We start from the raw sequence: 21,364 nt of genomic DNA on the forward strand, positions 1-21,364 counted from the left end.
TTTACCTAACCCCTGAAAGCCCAAGTCAAGACCACATTTGGTTCCCTCCTTCACCAGAGGTTTTCAAAGCAACTGAGAGCCCAAAAGCAAGCATAATGACCAGCTCAGAGGGGGAGGACCAAAAGGTTAGTGGGGCTTTGTGGTTTCCTTAGGAGACATTTCTAAGATATAACTCAATTTAATGGAGTTTCCTGTGTTCACCACCAGGCAGATCCATTGCATGTAAATGAATAATAAGATAGTTTCAATTCTTCTATTCTGACTCTTCAGGGAAAGCATTGTCTTCATTTGGTCCCCTGCCCTTTCCTGTACTAAAAGGAATATTCATATTTACATGTGGGAAACAAAAAAACATGTGAATGGCACTATACTACTCCTGCTAGTAATAGCCTCGGGGCAACAAAAGATTGAAAGTTATTTCATTTCCCAATGAAGATCAGTTGTGTTATTTTAAGTGCCCAAGGTCATCCTGACCTCCATCCCCCAATCAGGGCCCACTGAGTATTGCTCTTGGAATCCACCAGCCATTTCCAAGTTGCACTACCTCTCTGTTATAACTATACTCTAGCCATACTTCCTACTCCTTTTTTAAAAATTTTTTTAAATTTTTAATTGTTTATTTATTTTTAAAATTCTGAGTTCCAAATTCTTTTCCTCCCTTCAGCCCCTCCCCCCATGAGAAAGTAAGCAATATGCTAATATACATGTGAAGTCATGCAAAACATATTTCCATACTAATCATGTCTCAAAAAAACAAGAAAAATAAAATGAGAAAATTTTATCAATTTGCACTCAGTTTATCAATTCCCTCTCTGGAGTGGTTAAGTATTTTTTATTATGTCCTTCAGAATTGTCTTTGATCATTGTATTGTTCAGAGTAACTAAGTCTTTCACAATTGATCACTGTTACAATATTGCTGTTACTGCATGTAATGATCTCCTGGTTTTGTTCACTTCACTTTGCATCAGTTCATATAGATCTTCCCATGTTTTTCTGAAACTATTCCTCTTGTCATTTCTTATAGCACAATAGTATTCCAACACAATCCTATACCACAACTTGTTTAGCCATTCCCCAGTTGATTGGCATCCTCTCAATTTCCAGTTCTTTGCAACCACAAAAAGAACTACTATAAATATTTTTGTACATGTAGGTATTTTTCCTTTTTCTTTTATCTCTTTGGGATACAGATCTAGTAGTGGTATTTTGGGGACAAAGGGCATACAGTTTTATAGGCCTTTGGTTATAGTTCCAAATTGTTCTCCAGAATAGTTGGATCATTTCACAACTCAACCAACAGTTCATTAGTATACCTACTTTCCCACATGCTGTCCAGCATTTGTCATTTCCAATAACATGTGAGTTGGTACCTCATAGCTGTTTTAATTTTTATTTCTCTAATCAATAGTGATTCAGAGCATTTTTTTCATATAACTATAGATAGCTTTGATTTGTTCTTCTGAAAGCTGCCTCTTCATATCCTTTGATCATTTATCAATTAGAGAAATTCCCTGTTCTTACATGACATTCATTCTTCATTCAATCCATCCATTCTATGCATTGTGGGAAATCTAATGAGAAAACTGTAAGTAATATGAATGTAGAGGGCCAGCTGTAGACTCTACATCTCTCTACAATGTCATCTCTGATGCCTGGGATGCACTCCCTCCTCTCCTGTATCTTGCTTCCTTCAAAATTCAGCTCATGACCCACCTCCTACTGATAACCATAAGCTCTTCTAGAGCAAGAGACTTCCATTTTTGTTTTTGTGTTGCCAGCATCACCAGCACAAACCTGGTGCCTAATAGATGTTTAATAAATGCTTGTTCAATAAATTATATTGAAGTGCTTGCAGGAAAGGAATATTTTCCCCTGTACTGGTTATTGGCTCAGTTTTAACTATTATTGAAAGGCAGTAATCTAATCCCATATTTAAAAGTTCGCCCAGGGTAAATTCTTTCTAATTTGGTATCCAATGGATATTAAAGATAATTTAAAAAAAAAAATTAGGAATTTGAGACAGAGGATCCCTATATTTTCCTCTTGCAAACGATCAAAGCTAATAAAGAAAATTATGACTATTGAATAAATGGATACATACATAGGCAATTTATGTATTTTTTGTTTTATGATTTAATATTTTATTTTTCCCCACTTACATGTGAAAAAAATTTAAATATTTTTTTAAATTTTGAGTTCCAAATTCTCTGCCTTCTTCCTCACCCTCTCCCTCACAGAAAAGGTAAGCAATTTGATATAGGTTATACATATGCAGTCATTCAAAGCACATTTATATATTTAGAATAGTAGAATCATAGAATTAGAACTGGAATGAAATTTAAAGATTATCTAGTCCAATTCCCTCTCCCCACCCCTATTTTATAAATAAAGAACTGAGGTTGAGAAGTGTATAGTGATTTACCCAAAGTCACATTGGAAGTAAGTGGTAAAGTTGGGACTTGAACCCAAGACATCTTTCTCTAAATCTGACTCTTTCTACTATATCAGACATGCTTATTATATAGTGTTTATATATATATATATGTTTAACTCTTTTGACCCTCACAACAATCTCATGAAGTAGATGCCATAGGTATTATAAGCCCCAATGAGGTGCATAGGTGGTGAAGTAAACTAGTGTGTTAGACTTGGAGTCAGGAAAAGACCTGACTTTGAATCCGACCTCATATGCTTACTTAACTGTCTGGCACTGGTCAAGTCACCTAACCTCTCTCAGCCTCAGTTTCCTCATCTGTAAAATGGAGATAACAATAGCATCTACTTCATAGGGTTGTTTTGAAGATCAAAAATAACTGACATCTGTGAATCACTTTGCTAACCTTAAAACCTTATTTTGAACCTTAAAACTTCATCTCCTGACTCCAAACATTTTTACTGGCTGTCCCCCTATGCCTGGAACATTCTCCTTCCTCATCTCTGCCTCCTGCCTTCTGTGACTTCCTGCGAGTCTGAACTAAAGCCCCATCTTCTACCAAAAGCCCTTCTCAGTCCTCCTTAGCCTTAGAGCCTTCCTTTTGAGACTGTTCTCAATTTTGTATATATGTTGTTTGTACATGGTTGTTTGCATGTTGTCTCCCCCATTAGACCCCTTGAGAGCAGGGACTTTTTTTCCCCCTTTATGTCCCTTGAACTTATCTCAGTGCCTGGAACATTATAAACACTTAAAAAATGCTAGTTGACTTAAGACTATATAAACATTATTATTTTGCAGAGCTTAGCACAGTGCTTGGCACATACTGGGCACTTAATGGATGTTCACTTGCCACTATATAAATTTTAACTATTTTTTATTTTATACGACAGTGCTTGGCACATAGTAGTCACTAAATAAATGTTAGTTGACTTGATATTGTATAAATGTTAACTATTATTATTTTACAGGTGAGGAAAATAGGAATAAGAAAAACTAAATTATTTTCCTAGGGTCACAAAGCTAATAAGTATTGGAGGTGAAATTCAAACACAGCTCTTTTCTAATTCTGGTCCAAACTCCTCCCATTATGCCATGTTGCTGCCTTTTTATATAAAAAGGTATTCTTTTTTCATAAAAAGGTATTCTGATCAGTTATTTTTCTAGGGAAGAAGTATTGTAGAGTTAGAACTAGAAGTCACCTTTGAAAATCATCTAATCCAACTTCCTAATATTACAAATAAGGAAACTGAGTTCTAGAGGGTAGACAGAACGCTCCCAAGATTGAATGTGATATTTGCTACACAGGTTTTGTTTTGGTCTGAATTTTTTTTTAAGTGGTGGAAAAAGGTGAATGGAAAAGAAAATAAATATTTGTTCATTGAAAAAAAATTTGAAAGAGATCCCATGTAAGTGGCAAAGTAGGGACTTGAACTGCATCCTCTGGCTCCCCAGGCAGGTCTCTTTTTCATTGTATTATATGTGATACTGCTTTTGCAGTCTAGGGATGCTAAGGTTTGGCCTGCCATCCAGAATTCACACAGTATTACATATCATAATTCATGTGTAAATTCACTGAGATTTCCTCTGTCCAACCTGTGCTCTCCTCCCATACTCCTGATTGGTCTTATGAGCAGTGTTATAAATAATCAGAGCAGGGCCGCCAGGTAGCACAGTGAGTAAGAGCACCGGCTCCAGTGTTGGGATGACCTGGGCATCGAATCAGGGCTCAGACACTTAGCACCCACCCAGAAATACCTGGCTGTGTAACCTTGAGCAAGTTACTTAACCCCGATTGCTTTAAAAAAAAATAAATAATCAGAGCAAGTGACTCCAATTCAAGGGTCTTAAGTGTGTTCTTTGCTCTGCACTGACTCACAGCATGACTTAGAAAAAGTTCTGAGACCCATTCTTGGTAAACACAGAATATTCCCTGCCATCCCCAGGATTCTAATAAAGCAGCCTGGCCAAATGAAATACTGGCAGATACACAAGAGGAAGGTATGAAAGCACCAGACTGTTCTCTCAGCAGTTTACAAAAAGTTACTCCTGCTTTGCAGTTGCTGTAGAATTGGAGAGGAAATGTAATTTGATTCGACTTTACCAGATGCCGATCTCCTTATTTTGTTTATTTTTCATTTAACTTTGACCCAAATAGAAACCAGTACTTTAGACATTTAGCTTGTAAAAACCATTGAATGGACTTGGTGGAAGATGTGAAATCCCCATCCCTTGAAAACTTTAAATAGTTGGCCATTTTTTCCTGATAAAGTCACATCCTTCTTTCTGAAGGAGGAGGTGAAACCAAATGATCCAACAAGATCCCTTCCAGCCTTAAGACTCTAGTATTGCTAATGAAAAAGGTGACAGATGGGCAGTTAGCACATTGCTTCTCTGTAGTGGGTGCTTAGGGTTTGGTGAATTGATTTTAAATCCTTATGTTGTGGGAAAGTTTATTTTTTTACATGAAGTTTTTGGGTATAAAATGAGAGGGTTTCCACATTGATGCAAGGGCTTAGGGAATGAACATGAACTAGAAGTAGAAGGGTTAGAGGATAACAAATAATGCATTTATTGGTACAAATAACAAATAATGCATTTAATGGTACAATGCAAAGACCACTGCCTGTGGAGTTGGGGAAACTGGGTTCAAATCTTGCCTCTGTTGTTTATTCCCTGCACGACCTTGGCCAAATCTCTTAACCTCCCTAGGCCTCAGTTTCTCTGACATTTATGGGTAAAGAGCCAGGCTTGGAGTTGGGAAGACCTAAGTTCAAGTTCTGTCTCTGAAACAGCAGTTTTGTGACCTATGGCCTAATCTTAGGTGACAAGTCACCTATACTTTCAGGGCTCTAGGTAACTTTCTAATACTATTCATTTCAGACTGGGAACTGCTCTGCATTGGTTTATTAGGAGATCCCTATACCCATGAAGTCATAGATTTAGCTGTGTGACTTTGGGCAAGTCACTTAACCTCTGTTTGTCTCAGTTTCCTCATCTGCAAAATGGAAATAATAATAACACATGCTTCCCAGAGTTGTTGTGATAATCAAATGAGATAATAATTGTAAAAGGCCTAGCCCAATACCTGGCACATAGCAAGTGCTTTATAAATCTTAACTATTATTATCATTATGTCCAAAAATATTTTAGAAGGTTGCATAAAATAAAAGGTTTGGGGAAAAGTAAATATGTATGTGACACATATTGAACTAACAATCAATATAAAATTGTGCTTATAAAATAATTTAATTTTAATAATGCATAAAACATCAGTGCATAAAATATCAGTGCTAGGGTTCAATTTTCATCGATTCAGCAAACATCTATTTAGTATCTGCTTTGTGTCAAGCAGTGGTAGGTGTGAGAAATTCCAAGATGAAAAATGATACTATCTTTTTTGGGTTTTTTTGAGACTGTGTTTCTTCATCTTTTCCCAGGCTGAAAGTGCAGAGATTAGTGATGGGTCTTGATCCTACTGCTGAGCAGTATGGGAACTCTGACCTTCTCCATTCTCACCCTATTATAGTTCACCTCTCATTAGGTAACCAGATAACTCCCTGCTCCCATAGGTTCATTGTATTATGCCAAACATTTTACAAACAGTACATTCCACTGAAGGGTAAGATCTTTTTTCAGAGATCCAGGAATGTGAGCCTTCAAAATAATTTTGTACATAAATGAATGTGGACATAAGGATACCAATTTTAGGAAACTGCATTTAGAAAGAAATAGAACAGTTTCAAAAAAAGAAAAAAATGATGCATGTTTATTCAAAAGTTCATAGATTGATCCATGGATATGAGTTATATAAGCTTATGAAGGAATCTACATATTATTTAATTATTAATTATTTGCATTTACATGACAAAGCACTTTTACATACATCATCTCATTTGAGATCTCATTCTAAAGATAATGCATATGATTTTAAAATGCATACAAGAGGGGCAGCTAGGTGGTGCAGTGAACAGAGCACTGGCCCTGGAGTCAGGAGGACATGAGTTCAAATCCAACCTTAGACACTTGACACACTTACTAGCTGTGTGACTTTGGTCAAGTCACTTAACTCCAAATGCCTTGCCTTTCCCGCTCCAAAAAAAAAATGCATACAAGGGATGAAGGTGAATTAAGCTTTGAGTTTCCAATGAGAATAAATGTTTGTAAATACAATAAGTAGATATTAACAACGATATTTGGTGAAAATGGTATTGGACTTGGAATCAAGAAGTCCTAAGGAGGCAAAATGCCTGTGATTGAGTCTCATTTCTGACATTGTATAACCATGACCAAGTAACCTAACAATTTTGCACTTTAGATTCTCTTTAAAATGGATATAATATTTGCTGTCATCTACAAGAATTAGCACTATTATCTATAAAATAGTCTTCATCAGTGTTGTGGTCATGGCCAAAATGGAAGTAGCTGCCTATTTCAGCACTGAGGCAGTGGATAGCAACAGAGTCAATTGGGTAAGATTGCCCTTATTTATTGACTAAAGTATTACTAGTAATAGAGCATGACTGGTATTACTGGTGTAAAATGGGCAGTGACCAGTACTGGTAAACATAACTAAACTGAATAACTGGTGCCTTTGAGCACTTTGGAAAAGTAAAGTAAGAGAAAGAATAAGACCCAAGTAAGCATTTAGGGAAAAGGAAAGACTATACAGCATTGTCTTCATTTCTTGAGGAGAATTTTTTTTCATTTGGGCATATCTCTGTATCTTTATATCTGTCATCTACTGTGCTAACTAACCAGAGAAAAAAAGTATGTTAATCTCTTTTGTATCTAACATTTTGTGGTAATGGTTTTATTCCATCTCTGCTTGACAAAGTGTCAGTGTTTCAGTAAGAGCCAAGTCTGTGATGAAACTTTCAGAGACCCCTTTGGCTGGATCTCTGATATTTTTTTATATGACATTGATATTCTGAGGCTTGGTCCCATCACCCTAAGGAGAAGCTATCTCCCTCACAGGAGGGTCCCATCCACTTCACATGGAATGTTAGATGCTTTGTAAACTATACGGAAATAAATGCAAATTATTATTAATGATGATGATGATTGTTATTATTATCACATTCTTAGCTTGTTTGATGGAATTCACTTAGAAACAGTCTTAGGGAAATTCAATATCTTGGTATTCTTTTATGTTTACTCTTCTGTGGGCTATTGTGCAAGTGGATAGAATGGCTGCTTTGGGGAAATGAATTAAAATATTGGGTTATAAGTTTCTCTGTACATTCATTGAACTCCAGCTCCTGTAGTACAATGACAGAAGTGATGTATACGTCATCCTATTCCCATGTCATTTTAATTTTTGCCTCTAGATCTCTATAATTTTAAAGCTTGTATGCTGATATCTATTTAAAATGTTCTTAAATTTTTGTGGGTCAGAGCTAGGTAGGAGAGTTTTGGAGTAACTGGTTTGTCTGTAATAACGTTCCAATTACAAAAAAGGATTTTTTTAAATTATAAAGACTATATCAGAGGTTTTATTATCTGTAGTACAAAGATTTGTCTTCTGCTAGTTTATGAAGGATAGCAAGAAAGATGTATAATTCTGGCTACTCTCTCATGTTTTTCTAGTTATTTGGTAGGTACCAGTTTTTTTGCAAGCTGACATGATATAGCACACAGTTTCCACCAATTCCTTGAAAAATGTGTACTGATCTTTACATCTGAGATTATTAAGAATAGTTTCTGTTAGCATTGGCTAACTTTTTTATCACTATGATAAGCTCCATTTATATAAATAGATCCTCAACTCAACTCATTCATTTGTTTGACAGTTTGTATAAATAGATCCTCTTAACTCAATTCATCTGTTTGACAATTCTTTGTCAACATATTATTGAGTTTATATGGCTGTCTCCAAAGGAGGAATTTTTGCTTCCATTCTTGAATCTTAGCCATTTTATAGACTCTACCCAATGGTAAATCAATATCAGTTATATTTGATAGGTTCTGTGGTATGCATAACTGGTATATTTTGCTACTCATACTGTGAAGTGTTGTCTATTCAGAAAGTATTTGTGTATGTTTTTAATACAATCTGCAAACATCTGTGCTCTTTTTCCTTTTTGACAAGGAAGTAATGATCTTCTTTATAGCTTCCTTGATGTCGTGGGCCCCATTTTTTAAAATATTATATGAGGGTTTTTTTATGTTTTCTTTCTGATTTAATTTTTTTCCATCAACAATCCTTTATGTTTTTTTCTCCCTCCCATACCACAGTATTGGAATAAAGAAAAGAAAAACAAAATCCTTGTAATAAATATGCATAATCAAGCAAAACAAATTTTCATATTGTCCATGTCCAGAAATGTATGTTTCATTCTTCACTCTGTATCAGTTTGTACATGTCTTCCCAAGTTTGTCTGGAATACTCCCTTTCACCAATGTTTGTGGAACAATGGTATTTATTAATATGGCATAATTTGTTCAACCAGTACCCAATTGATGGACATCCCCTTAGTTTTCAGGTTTTTTGCCAATACAAAAAGAATGGATATAAATATTTTCTGCACATGTGGGTCTTTATCCTCTTTCTTTGATCTCTTTGGGCTATAGACCTAGTAGTAGTATTGTTGGGTTCTCTCTCTCTCTTTCTCTCTTTGTGTGTGTGTGTGTATGTATGTATATATATATATATATATGTATATATGTATATATATATGTGTGTGTGTGAAAATGAAATGTACATATATTTAATTTTTAAAAGCTTTTATTGCTATAATGCATTTCTTTATGTAACCATAGTTTCCCCATGTATCCTTTCCCCTTCTTTCCAAAGACCATCCTATATAACAGTATTTATAAAGGTTTTTTAAAAAGAGGAAAAAAATCAGCATAAGTGCTGATTTAAAAAGTCTGAAAAATGTGTGTAATCTGCAGCACTTATATGCCTTCCTACATCAGCAAAGGGGTGGAGTGGGAGTATATCTCTGCTTTCAAGACATGCTTGTTCTTTTATAATTTTCCAACATCCACTTTTGAATTTTTTAGGTCATTCTTTCCCATTATATTGTTGTAGTCATTTTGTAAATTGTTTCTTGGATCTACTAATTTCCACACTGCTTTAGATCATGTAGTTATTTACATACTTTTTTTTATTCATTATATACAGAATTTCTCATGATACAGTAATATTTCCTTACACTCACATACCATACTTTGTTTGCCAGTTCCCAACTGATAGACATCTATTTTGTTTCCAATGCTGCAAATTTTAAAGAGAAATGTAAATACTAGCTTATTATTTTTAATTTATTAAACCATGCATGCTTGAATTATTTAAATGCTTAGAGTAATGATTCCAAAGGACCTAATTTATTTTTTCACTATCTTTATTTTCTACCAGGCCCTGGGAAACCATGAATTTGATAATGGAGTAGAGGGACTGTTGAATCCATTACTTAAGGAAGTCAAGTTTCCAGTCCTCAGTGCTAATATTAAAGCCAAGGAACCTCTTGCATCTCAAATATCTGGATATTATCTTCCACACAAAATTCTAACTGTTGGTCAAGAGAAAGTGGGAATTGTTGGGTATACCTCCAAGGAGACCCCTGTCCTTTCAAAACCAGGTAGTTTTTCCTTTTATTGCAAACATTATTTGAAACTAAAATGAGATTTTGGCATGTTTATTACAGATTCTGTATAAAACCCCCAAATTTTGTAAGCTTGCAAAATAACATTGAATTGAGGTAGCATTTCTTGACAGAATTAATTTTGTATAGATATATAGATATTACCTGAAAATTATTATCATTTACTCTGCTTATGGAGCTGTTTTGTTGACATAAATAGGAGCATTATCTATTCCAGTCTAATAGAAGGTGGAAGAAGGCCATTCTTGTCCTTTTCTTATTAAGATTCATTCTAACTTCATTCCAGTTCTGTGGTTCTGTGATTTACAAAATTAAATTCTCTGTTTTACAGACAGAGTAGACCAATAAGCTATAGACAAATAGATAGACCAATAACTAAGATAATAATAATAAGATAGGCCAATAACAATAATAAGATAGACCAATAAGCTATTGATCAATAAATAGACCAATAAGTAGACCACATAGGAGTCAACTGTGCTTTAAGCTATCATTACATAGCTACCTGAGAGAAGTTACCATCCATTCCAAGCATGGAATGGGAATTTTAAAATAGTTCAATTGAATTGGAGAGGACACAGCTACTAGAAAGATAAACAGTTTGTCATTTCCTGCCCCTCCCATTAGCAGATCTCTGTACTAATATCACTATTTTATTCAGTGCTGTGGAGACATCATAAAATCAAAATAATTGAACTTTGGCTGGCAGGATCCTCAAAGAATCAGTCCAACCTCAACCTAACCAAGAGTCCTTCCAATAACCCAAGCAGTAACCTGCTTTTGTGTAAAGACCTCCAAAGAGTGGAAATCCCACAACTCCCTAGCATAGCCCAATTGCTATGAAGTCCTTTCTTACATTAAGCTTAAATCTACCCTTCTACCACTTCCAACCATTGTTCCTAGTTCTGTCCTCTCAAGACAAGCTGAACAAAGCCAATTCCCCTTCCACTTGACAGCCTTTCAGACTGTCAATTATCATGCCTCCCCTAAAGTCTCTTCTTCTCTGGGCTAAATATTTCCACTGACTTCATCCAACCCTCATGGCATATTCTCAAAGCTTCTGACAATGCCATCGATATTTTTCAGGGCATCTTTTAGTTTTTTTTTTCTTAATGAAAATATGGTGCCCCAATGAACACAATATTTTATGTATGTCCTAACACAGAATACCGTAGAAGTTACCTTGTTTTGGAAACTATACCTCTTTTAAGGTAAACCTAGCTTAATGCATTAGCTATTTTGTCTGCCATGTCAGATATTCTCTCCTTAAAATGAAAGTGATAATAATCCATTTAAAATATAACACTTTAAAGTTTGCAAAATATTTCTCTTTTTTAATGACCCTGGAGGTATGTAGTGCAATGCAAGTATTTTTATCCCCATTTTATAAATAAGGAAACTGAGACTCAAAGAGCTTGCCTGATTTGCCCATAGTGAATCAAACAAGCAAACAAGTATTTATTATGCACCATGTTCCAGGTACTAGGTGCTGGGGATAGAAAAGACAAAAATGATATAGTTCCTTCCCTCAAAGAGCTTATAATCCAGCTAAGGGAAATAATATGTCCATATGTAAGCATATACAAAATATATACAATAATTTCTTCCCTAATTAATTCCTGAGCCCACTCCATACAGCAGCTATTCCAAACCTTCTCTTCTCAAACTTCCCAAGCCTTCCCTTCTCTCTTTCAGCTGAAGGAAGACCTTGCCTCTTACATTATTGAGATATTTGAGACTGCTTAACATGAGCATTTCTATTTTTTCTTCATGTTAAAACCCTTTGACATCATTCCCTACTCTCTCTTCCTTTCTCCTAGTCTCTGACAATGAAGGAAACCTTTACCAAGACCAACTCCTCTAAATATGCCCTTAATTCCATCCTGGCACTTCTTCTCTTTTCTACACTGTCTTTCCTGGTGACCTCATCAGCTCCCATGAGTTTAATTATCATGAAAGAAAAAGAAGGAAGGAAGGATTAATATTTATATAGTATGTACTACGTGCCAGGCACTGTGCAAAGAGCTTTACAATTACTATCAACAACCCTAGGAAGTAGATCCTATTATCATCCCCATTTTACAGATGAGAAACTGAGTCAAATGTCAATTAAGGATACTTGCCCAGAGTCACATAGTTGATAAATGTCTGAGACTGAATTAGAACTCAGGTCTTCCTGACTCCAGGCCTGGCATTCTATCTGCTGCACCACCTAGCTTCCCCATGTCATTTATATGCCAATGACTCACAGATCTATATATCTAGCCCCAGTCTTTGCACTGAACTTCAATATTGGGTCACCAATTGCTTATTGGACATTTAAAACTGAATAGATGCTTTGGTGTTTTGCTTGACTATATTTGTTTTATTTAGGGGTCTTTTATTATTTAAGTTGGGGGAGTTATTGGGATGTGACTAATGAAAAAGCAGCATCAAAAGTATTTTAAAAGAAAAAGAAAAGAAAAAAATTGTTTGATCCTTAATTAATGGGGAAGAGTTGAAGATTTTTGTTTGTTTCTTTATTGGAATGCAGAAGAGAGATGAGGGAGAGTACTAAATTTAGAATCAGGAGAGAACTGGGTTGGGATTCTAACCTCCAGTTTCTAGCTATGTTCATGGACAAGTCATTTAATTCCTTTCTTAATCTGTTTCATAATGGGAATTACTTAATCTGTAAAATGGGGATGATTGCTACTTGCAAATTGAGATAATGTGTATAAATTGCTTTGTAAGCCCTAAAACAAAATAAAAATGTCAGCTATTATTGCCCCTATTTTACAGATGAACAACCAGAGGTTCAAATTAAGTTATTTGCTCAAAGTCACAATAATAGTAAGTTCCAGACCTGGGACTTGAATCTAGCCAGTTCTTATAAATCTAGTGATATTCCTGTTTAATCAACCCACCTCTTAAAAACATATATGAGGTAAAGGAAATGCCTGCTTAAATTATTGTTCCTCTAAATTTGAAACTCAAGGGATTATGGAACTGAATCTTGTAAACAAACAAATTAATAAAAACAAAAAAAATTTTTAAATTATTGTTCCTCTGATTCATTTCTGAAAATTTTAATTTCTACATGTACCCCTTATTTCAGTGGCTTCCTCCTGACTTAAAGAACCTGAGTACACTCTGGGGGAATTTTCACTTTTTTAGCTTGTTCCTACCTCAAACGGTTGTTTTGAGGATCCAGTAAAATTGTGGACATAAAATGCTTTGTGATACTTCAAATGCTACATAAATGTCAATTATTATTAACATAATTATAGTTATTATTTTAAAATAATAATATTAGAGAAATATAATATAGGAATGAGCCACATGGAGATTATAGTTCAAGTGGTGAGCCCACCAAGGAAAAGAAGGAAGAGAAGAAAAAGAGGTCTCATTTATAATACTGATAATTATGTTATTGGATGGTTTTTGTGAATTTGGGGAAGAGAAAGGGAATAAGCATTTACAAAGCACCTACTATGTGCCAGGCACTGTGCTAAGCACTTTTTACAAATATCTCATTTGATCTTCACAAGAACCCTGCAAGTTAAGTGCTATTATTATCCTCATTCTACAGTTGAGGAAACTGAGGCAGACAGAGGTTAAGTAACTTGTCCAGGGTCACACAGCTAGTAAGTATCTGAGACTGGATTTGAAATTGAGTCCACCTGACTCCAGGCCCATTCCTTTATCCACCATGCCACCTAGCTGCTCCTCAATGATAGATTACCAGTGATCATAGGGAAAATTAATGGAGAAGTCAGAGGTTTGGCTAAAATAATTAGAATGTCTGGTTTGAGATGATGTTAGCCTGTATTAGTAAAGAGAATTTCCTCCTTGGCAGTTCCTTACCCCCAGGAAAATCATAGGTCGGTGCTATTTATCTATCACTGTTCATATGAGCATCTTGGTGCATCTGATACTGAAAAAAAACAATTACAACTTGGATGCAGTTTGAAAATTAAATAATCAATATCCACTTTGTTTCGTTTTTAGGAAGATATTTAGTATTTGAAGATGAAATCCCTTCCTTGCAGACCCAAGTGGATAAGCTGAAAACAAATGGAGTGAACAAAATTATTGCCTTGGGTCACTCAGGTTTTGAAATGGATAAACTCATCGCTCAAAAGGTGAAAGGTGTGGATGTTGTAGTGGGAGGACACACAAACACATTTCTCTATACAGGTAATTACTTTGAGAAGATTATATTGACAAGGCCATAAAATAACTTGAGCCATTTTTCATTTGCTAGTTTTTTATTACAATTATTGAAATTCAGCTTGTGTCAAATGATATAATTCTCACTCAAATCAAAGTTACTAAAGCATGCTTCCTTGATGTGACCACAACAGGCAGGCCATCCTAGAATCCCATCTGTATATTCCCCTCATTCTTATAGAAACTCTCCTTACATTCTTATGAAACTTCTTGCAGCAGTGTGTCATTATTCAAGACTATGACTCACATTCAAGAACGTGCCCTTTTCATTTTTATTGTTAGTTTACAAATTTTAATCTTTTTATTTGTTTTAATATTTCCCAATGCATTCCTCCTTTTTCCCCATCCCAGAGAGCCATTTCTTATAACAAGGAATTTTAAAAGGGGGGAAAAGCAGTTCAACAAAACCAACCAACATATCTAAAAAGTCTGACGTTATATGTAGTGTCCCTCACCCCTGCAAAGAGGTTGATAGAGTTTCCTTCTCAGATATTTTCTTTGGAGTCAAGTTTATTTGTAATTTCACAGCTTTCGGTTTTGATTGTTTTGCTGTTGTTGTTTCCATTCCCAATACTGTAGTCAGTGTGTGTGTGTATAAGTAAATAATTTCCCCTCTCCTCTAACCCCCTCTCCTGGTTCTGCTTATTTCATTTTGCATCAGTTCATACAAGATTTCTCATTCTTCTCTTGCTTCTTCATTGATGCCATCTTTTTTTCATTTGGAGGGCATTTGGGATTAAGTAACTTGCCCAAGTTTACACTGCTAGTTTGTGTGTGTGTGTGTGTGTGTGTGTGTGTGTGTGTGTGTGTGGGTGGGTGTGGGTGTGGGTGTGGGTGGGTGGGTGTTAAGTGTCTGAGGCCGGAACCGAACTCGGTCCGGGGGCCGGCGCTTTACTCACTGCGCCACCTAGCCACCCTGGTGCCATCTTTTTTTAATTCCTACATTTGAGGTTAATAACCTTGGTAAGATGACTCCAAAGGAGAAAGTGAGGCTGGTAACTTTGCACAGGCCTCCCTCACTCAAATCAAATTCAATTGCAAGTCATGTCATCATCTTCCCGAGACATGGTCCTTTTTGAAAACAAAGTACAAACCACAACCATACAATAGTCTTGGAAAGAATGGATGAAAGGTTCTTATGGCCAACTTCTACTACTAAGAATACAGATGTGGAATCTCAGAAGGAAACTTACAAGTTATATTGTCCAAACACCAACCTACCAGAAAAGGAATATTTTTTTTAATGCTTTATTAACATCTGATTTACATCATTCATTTCCGCCAGATTTTGAGTTCCAAATTTTCTCCCCATTTTTCCCCTACCCACCACCCCAAAATAGCAGTCTCACAAGATATCCCCTCCTCCAATCTGCTCTCTCCCATATTTTCTCCCATACCCCTTTCGATTTTTCCAGTGGATCTCTATGCCCCAGTGCCTGTATATCTTATTTTCCAACTACATGTAAAATAGTATTAATAATAGTAGATAGATAGATAGATAGATAGATAGATAGATAGATAGATAGATAGATAGATTTGAATATTTGATTTTAAAACTTTGAGTTCCAGATTCATTCCCTTCCTCTCTTGTCACCCACCCTCACTGGGAAGATAAGCAGTTTGGTATAGGTTGTACATGTGTGGCTAATGCAAAACAATAACATAGTAGATATATTGTAAAAGACTAACTATATTTCCCTCCCTCCTGTCCCACCTCCCACTTGTTTTATTCTTTGCTTTGATCCCATCCATTTTCAAAAGTGGGTGCTTCCAACTTCCCTCCCCTGCCAGCCTGCCCTCCCTTCCATCATCCCCCCTCTCATCCCCTTCCCCCCCTACTCTCCTGGAGGGTGAGATACCCTATTTAGTGTGTATTTCATTCCCTCCTCAAGCCAAATTCAATGGGAATAAGGTTGATCCATTCCCTTTTGCTTTCCTATTCTTCCCCTCCATTGTAACCATTTTCCCTCGCCTCTTCTATATGAGATAGTTTACCCCATTCTGTCTCTCCCCATCTGCTCTCATTATATTCCTCTCTCACCTCTTAATTTCACCTTTTAAGTATCATCCCTTCCTGTTAAATTGGTCCTGTACCCTCCATCTATGTATATCTGTAAACATATATACATACATTCATATATGTATTCATATGCCCATATACCCTTATATATATACATATATTCCCTTTAACTACTGAGAAAAGTTTCATAAGTTACAATTATAGTTTTTCCATGTAGGAATGTTAATAGTTCAACTTTGATAATTTCCTTCTGATTTCTTTTCCTTGTTTACCTTCTCATGCTTCTCTTGCTTCTTGTATCTGAATGTCAAATTTTCTATTCAACTCTGGTTTTTTCAGCAAGAATGCTTGAAAGTCCTCTATTCCACTGAATAACCATATTTTCCCCTGAAACATGATACTCAGTTTTGCTGGGTAGGTGACTCTTGGTTTTAATCCCAGCTCCTTTGACCTCTGGAATATCATATTCCAAGCCCTTTGATCCCTCAGTGTAGAAGCTGCCAGATCCTGGGTTATCCTGATTGTGTTTCCACAATATTCAAATTGTTTCTTCCTGGCTGCTTGTAATATTCTCTCCTTAATCTGGGAATTCCAGAACCTGGCTATAATATTCCTAGGAGTTTTCTTTTGGAGATCTTTTTCAGGAGGTGATCAGTGGATTCTTTCAACCTCTCTTTTGCCCTCTGGTTCTAAAATATCAGGGCAGTTTTCTTTGAGAACTTCCTGGAGCATGATTTCTAGGTTCTTACTTTGATCATGGCTTTCAGGTAGTCCAATAATTTTTAAATTCTCTCTCCTGAATCTATTTTCCAGGTCAGTGTTTTTTCCCATGAGATATTTCACATTGCCTTCCATTCTTTCATTTGTTTGGATCAGTTTGACAGCATCTTGATTTCTCACAAAGTCATTAGCTTCCATTTTCTCCAATCTAATTCTGAAGCAATGATTCTCCTCATTAAACTTTTGAGATTCTTTTTCCATCTGGCAAATTTGGCTTTTTAAGGCATTCTTTTCCTCATTGCCTTTTTGAGCCTCTTTTGCCATTTGAGTTAGTCTATTTTTAAGGTGCTATTTTCCTCAGTCAGGCTGTTGACTCTCATTTCGTAATTGCCTTGCATTGTTCTCATTTCCCTTCCCAATTTTTCCTTCACTTCTCTTATTTGGTTTTCAATATCCTTCTTAAGCTCCTCTGTGGCCTGTAACCAATTCATATTTTCCTTTGAAGCTTTTGGTGCAGGAGTTCTGACTTCACTATCTTCCTCCTATTCCATGCTTTGCTCCTTTTTGTCCCCAAAATAGGAGTCTAATGTTGGAATCTTCTGTCTGCTTTGTTTCCTTTGCCTGGTCATGTCGCCCCTCAGTCACTTGACCCCTGGGCTTTTTGCCACAGTAGGACTCTGCCACCAGATAGGGGAGCTTTCATCCAAATTCTGGGGTTTTCTCAGCTGCCAGAGGTATTAGATGGGTGCCCTCTCTGAGGTGTCCACATGCTCTGGCAAGTGGGACACACACCCCAGGACCTCCACCCTAGACTGCAATCCAGATCCAAGAAGGTTAAAGCAAGAGCGATTACCCCTCAGACTGGTGCTTGGTCCCCCTACACTCTGCAGGCCAGGAGCTGAAGCTGCCACGTGGCGCTGGCTGGCTCTGCCTGAGTCTCAGCAGCTTCTAACCCCAGGGGCAAAAGCCACGCACTCCCACTTCCTGGGTCCCAAAGTCCAGACTACACTGACCTCTCACTTTTGTCCTTCGAATCTATGTGTTGATAAATCTGGAAACAGCCACAGCTGCTGCTGATCTGGAGTCCCTGTGGCTGGGGGCTGGTCAGGCCTGCCCTGGGGCTAAAGCCTTGGCTTGGGGCTGGGCTGGGCTCCCAGAGTGCTGTGCTGGCTGATTCCTGCCAGCCTGCCAGGCTGTCCTCAGTGGGAGGTTAGCTTCTCTGTGTCATTTTGTGGGTTCTGCAGCTCCAAAGTTTGTTCAGAGTCCCCTTTTTACATGGATTGGGGAAGGTGGAAGCCAGAGTGGAGGGGAGATCCTGCTTCTATTCCGCCATCTTGACTGCACCCCCCCAGGATTACTTTTTTTAAACAATATCCATTGGATAGGTGACATCCAGACTTTGAGAATACTCAGAATAAAATGGATTTATGCCAAAAAGCAGTCCAATTCTGTTGTTGGACAGCTGTTAGAAAATTTTTTAAGGAGAAATTTGTCTAATGGAGACAAAATATATCTCCTTGTAGCTTCTCAAACTTTACTTGTTTATTTTGACACCAAATGCTTCTCCCATGTAGATAGTTGCTCTGCATGCAGCAAAAAGTTAGGGTGGGGACCTGAGGAAAATGGCTCCTGAACTTGGCTGAAACAAAAGCCACTAAAGCCATTAAAAACAAAGGCATTGCAAAAACATTTAATAGAATGTGAAAGGAAATTTGTGCTAACCTTATATTACTGTTCTCCCCACTATCCCTAAAGTGCTCTCTGAGTATTCATGTTTGAATTTCACATCATGAAGGAAAGGAGAGATTCTAAGAAATCATAGATCTGATTTTATGTATTACATATGTTCAATTAAGACTTGACCAAGGCAACAGTGGATTAGCATCCACAGGAAACTCACTCTATTTATTCAAATGTCACAGAAGCCATTCTTATTGCCAGTTGGAATTTTGTTCCCATACCCACTTGTTTTGTTTCCTCTCTCCAAAATGTTCCTTTAAACTTAATGCCTGGTTGCTCGACTATCAGTCAGGCAGGCATCACACTGTCATGAATTATTATACACTCAGGAAAAAGATTCAGGGTCTGTCTCATTTGCTCCATCTTTTATTATTTTATCATCTTATCTCTCTTATTAAACTAAGGAAATCCCACAGAATAGAGTGTTTTGTTTATTCAGTAGCTCTATCTAGTTAAATATTTGGGAATAAGAATTACAAATTAGACACATACATATGAAACTGGGTCAAGGAAAAGTCACTTGTTTTATTCTAAGTTATTTACCCAAGATAACTTATCACAAGATAAAACTTGCTCTAGTAAAAGTCTCATTGATTATCAAATCCATCAACAATTCACACCCCAGAATTCAGATATTTGTCTTAATGAGATGATAACTTGGTAATTAAGGTTGAACTAACTGGGAGATGTGGATTGAGGTGAGAGAGAGGGTGAGAGAGAGTGAGAGAGAGAGAGAGAGAGAGAGAGAGAGAGAGAGAGAGAGAGAGAGAGAGAGAGAGAGAGAGAGAGATCATTTTATTCTAAAGCAGAACCAGAAAAATAATACCATTTCCATAATCCCATCATTCAAATGAGCATTGTACTTATTTTTACCCTTTTAATTTTCAGACCCTTAAGCCCTGTGAATCAATTTCTCCCTCCAGTTCCAAATATTGAACTTCCAGATCATTTTGTTTCCATCTGCTGTATTAGTGCAAATAATCCAGGCAACTGGTTAGTATTTTCCCTTTAAGGGAGAAGTGGGCTTGTGGCATTGTAGTAAGATCACATGTGCATGTTAAAAACTACAGCTACTGGACTAAAAAGTAGAATAGATATTCCTTTGAAGAAGTTAAATCCAAGAGACAGGTCTGTGTGCTGTGTTATACATGTACTGGGAACCCCAAAATGCAAGGGTACAGGGCGAAGGTCTGCCTTGAAAGAATTTGACTCCTCAAGCCTTCTTTCAGTCCAAGTAGCAAGTTTATTAAAACACCAGTGGAGGTGAGTGAGGTTCCTAGTGAGTCTGCACTGTTTGTAATGCCATTACAAGCAGATAAGAAGCTGAGCATTTGATGAGGATGAAGTTGGTATTTTTATATAGAAAAAGACTATGAGAAAAATCTAGATGAGATCAAAGGGTGGCAAATAGCCTGGGACTGGTAACTGAAAAAGGGATGGGATTAAGGAGTGTCAAGTAAACTAATTAAATAATCTGGGTGGGCCAGATGCCTCAGGTGAACCAGAGATCTGGGCTGCTGAAATGTATGGGAAAGTTCAGGGGCTTTTAGGGGTCCATCATTAGCACCCCACCACATTTACCACAAAAAAATGGCACAGAACAAGTTGGATTCTGCTGCAGTTATACAAGAGGATTTTTTAAAAGGCAGGCTTGCTTTGACTTCTTTCTCCCCCTTTCTAGATGATTAATTTCAGTGTTTACAATTCAACCTTCCACCTCACCTCCTTTATCACTTATGGGTCCAAACTCTGTAAAGTTATAGCACTTAACACCTGGATATCTGCTTGGAAGAAAGATAATAAGAGTTTATATTTCTTCTTCTTCTTTTTGCTTTTTTTGGAGGGGGGAAGGTAGGTCAATTGGGGTTAAGTGACTTGCCCAAGGTCACAGCTAGTAAGTGTTAAATGTCTGAGGCCAGATCTGAACTCAGGTCCTTCTGACTCCAGGGCCAGTGCTCTATTCACTGCACCACCTAGCTGCCCCAAGAGTTTATATTTCTATAGAACGTTAAGATTTGCAAATCCTTTTATACAATAATAACTCATTTTTATACAGCATTTTGTAATTTGTAAAGAGTTTTGCATACAGTATTTCATTTGAACCTCAAAACAATCTGTAAAATGGCTGCTTTTATAGTCTCCATTTTACAAGTCAGGAAATGTCCTTCCCTAGGAGTTCCCTATACCATTGAAGTCACAGTCCCAATCCCTAATCCTCCTACCCTTCATGCAAAGAAACTGAGGCTCAGAGAGTCACACCTGGCTAACACTAATTCTAAATTCAATGCTTCATCCACTCTATTCTGCAGCCTGTAGAAGGAGCTTTAAATACTAAAATTCTCCAGGGATTCAATGAGCATATTTTAGAAAATTGTGGTTAAAAACAAAGGAATTTAAAAAGACCTTCCCCACCTAAGACTAATGTTTATACCATTGTAAGGTTGTTGTCAGATGCTACTTAGAAAACCAACACCAAGAATTAAATCCCTTTTCTGGGCATTTTCTGAAGCTGCCACTGATTTCTAAAAAGATATCTGGCAACTTTCCCTGAGGGCTATCTTGTGGGCCTTGCCCTAGAATAAAAGTTGGATTGTTTGTATGCCTGGTAAAATAATTGACAGGGCCTAAGA

General features: G+C 36.8%; 1 protein-coding gene across 1 annotated transcript in view; it reads left to right on the plus strand.

The window, feature by feature from the left end:
- Positions 1–21,364, plus strand: part of NT5E (5'-nucleotidase ecto) — a 75,637-nt gene that overhangs the window by 12,294 nt on the left and 41,979 nt on the right. The window contains exons 2-3 of the mRNA XM_069065099.1: positions 9,796–10,018; positions 14,033–14,221. Coding sequence (XP_068921200.1) covers positions 9,796–10,018; positions 14,033–14,221 — 412 coding nt within the window. The remainder of the gene's footprint in view (positions 1–9,795; positions 10,019–14,032; positions 14,222–21,364) is intronic.

Source organism: Petaurus breviceps, unplaced genomic scaffold (assembly GCF_028583685.1).
Source record: "Petaurus breviceps papuanus isolate PSGF00001 unplaced genomic scaffold, PetGlider_PUasm1.0 90667, whole genome shotgun sequence".
In the NCBI taxonomy this organism is placed as follows: domain Eukaryota; kingdom Metazoa; phylum Chordata; class Mammalia; order Diprotodontia; family Petauridae; genus Petaurus; species Petaurus breviceps.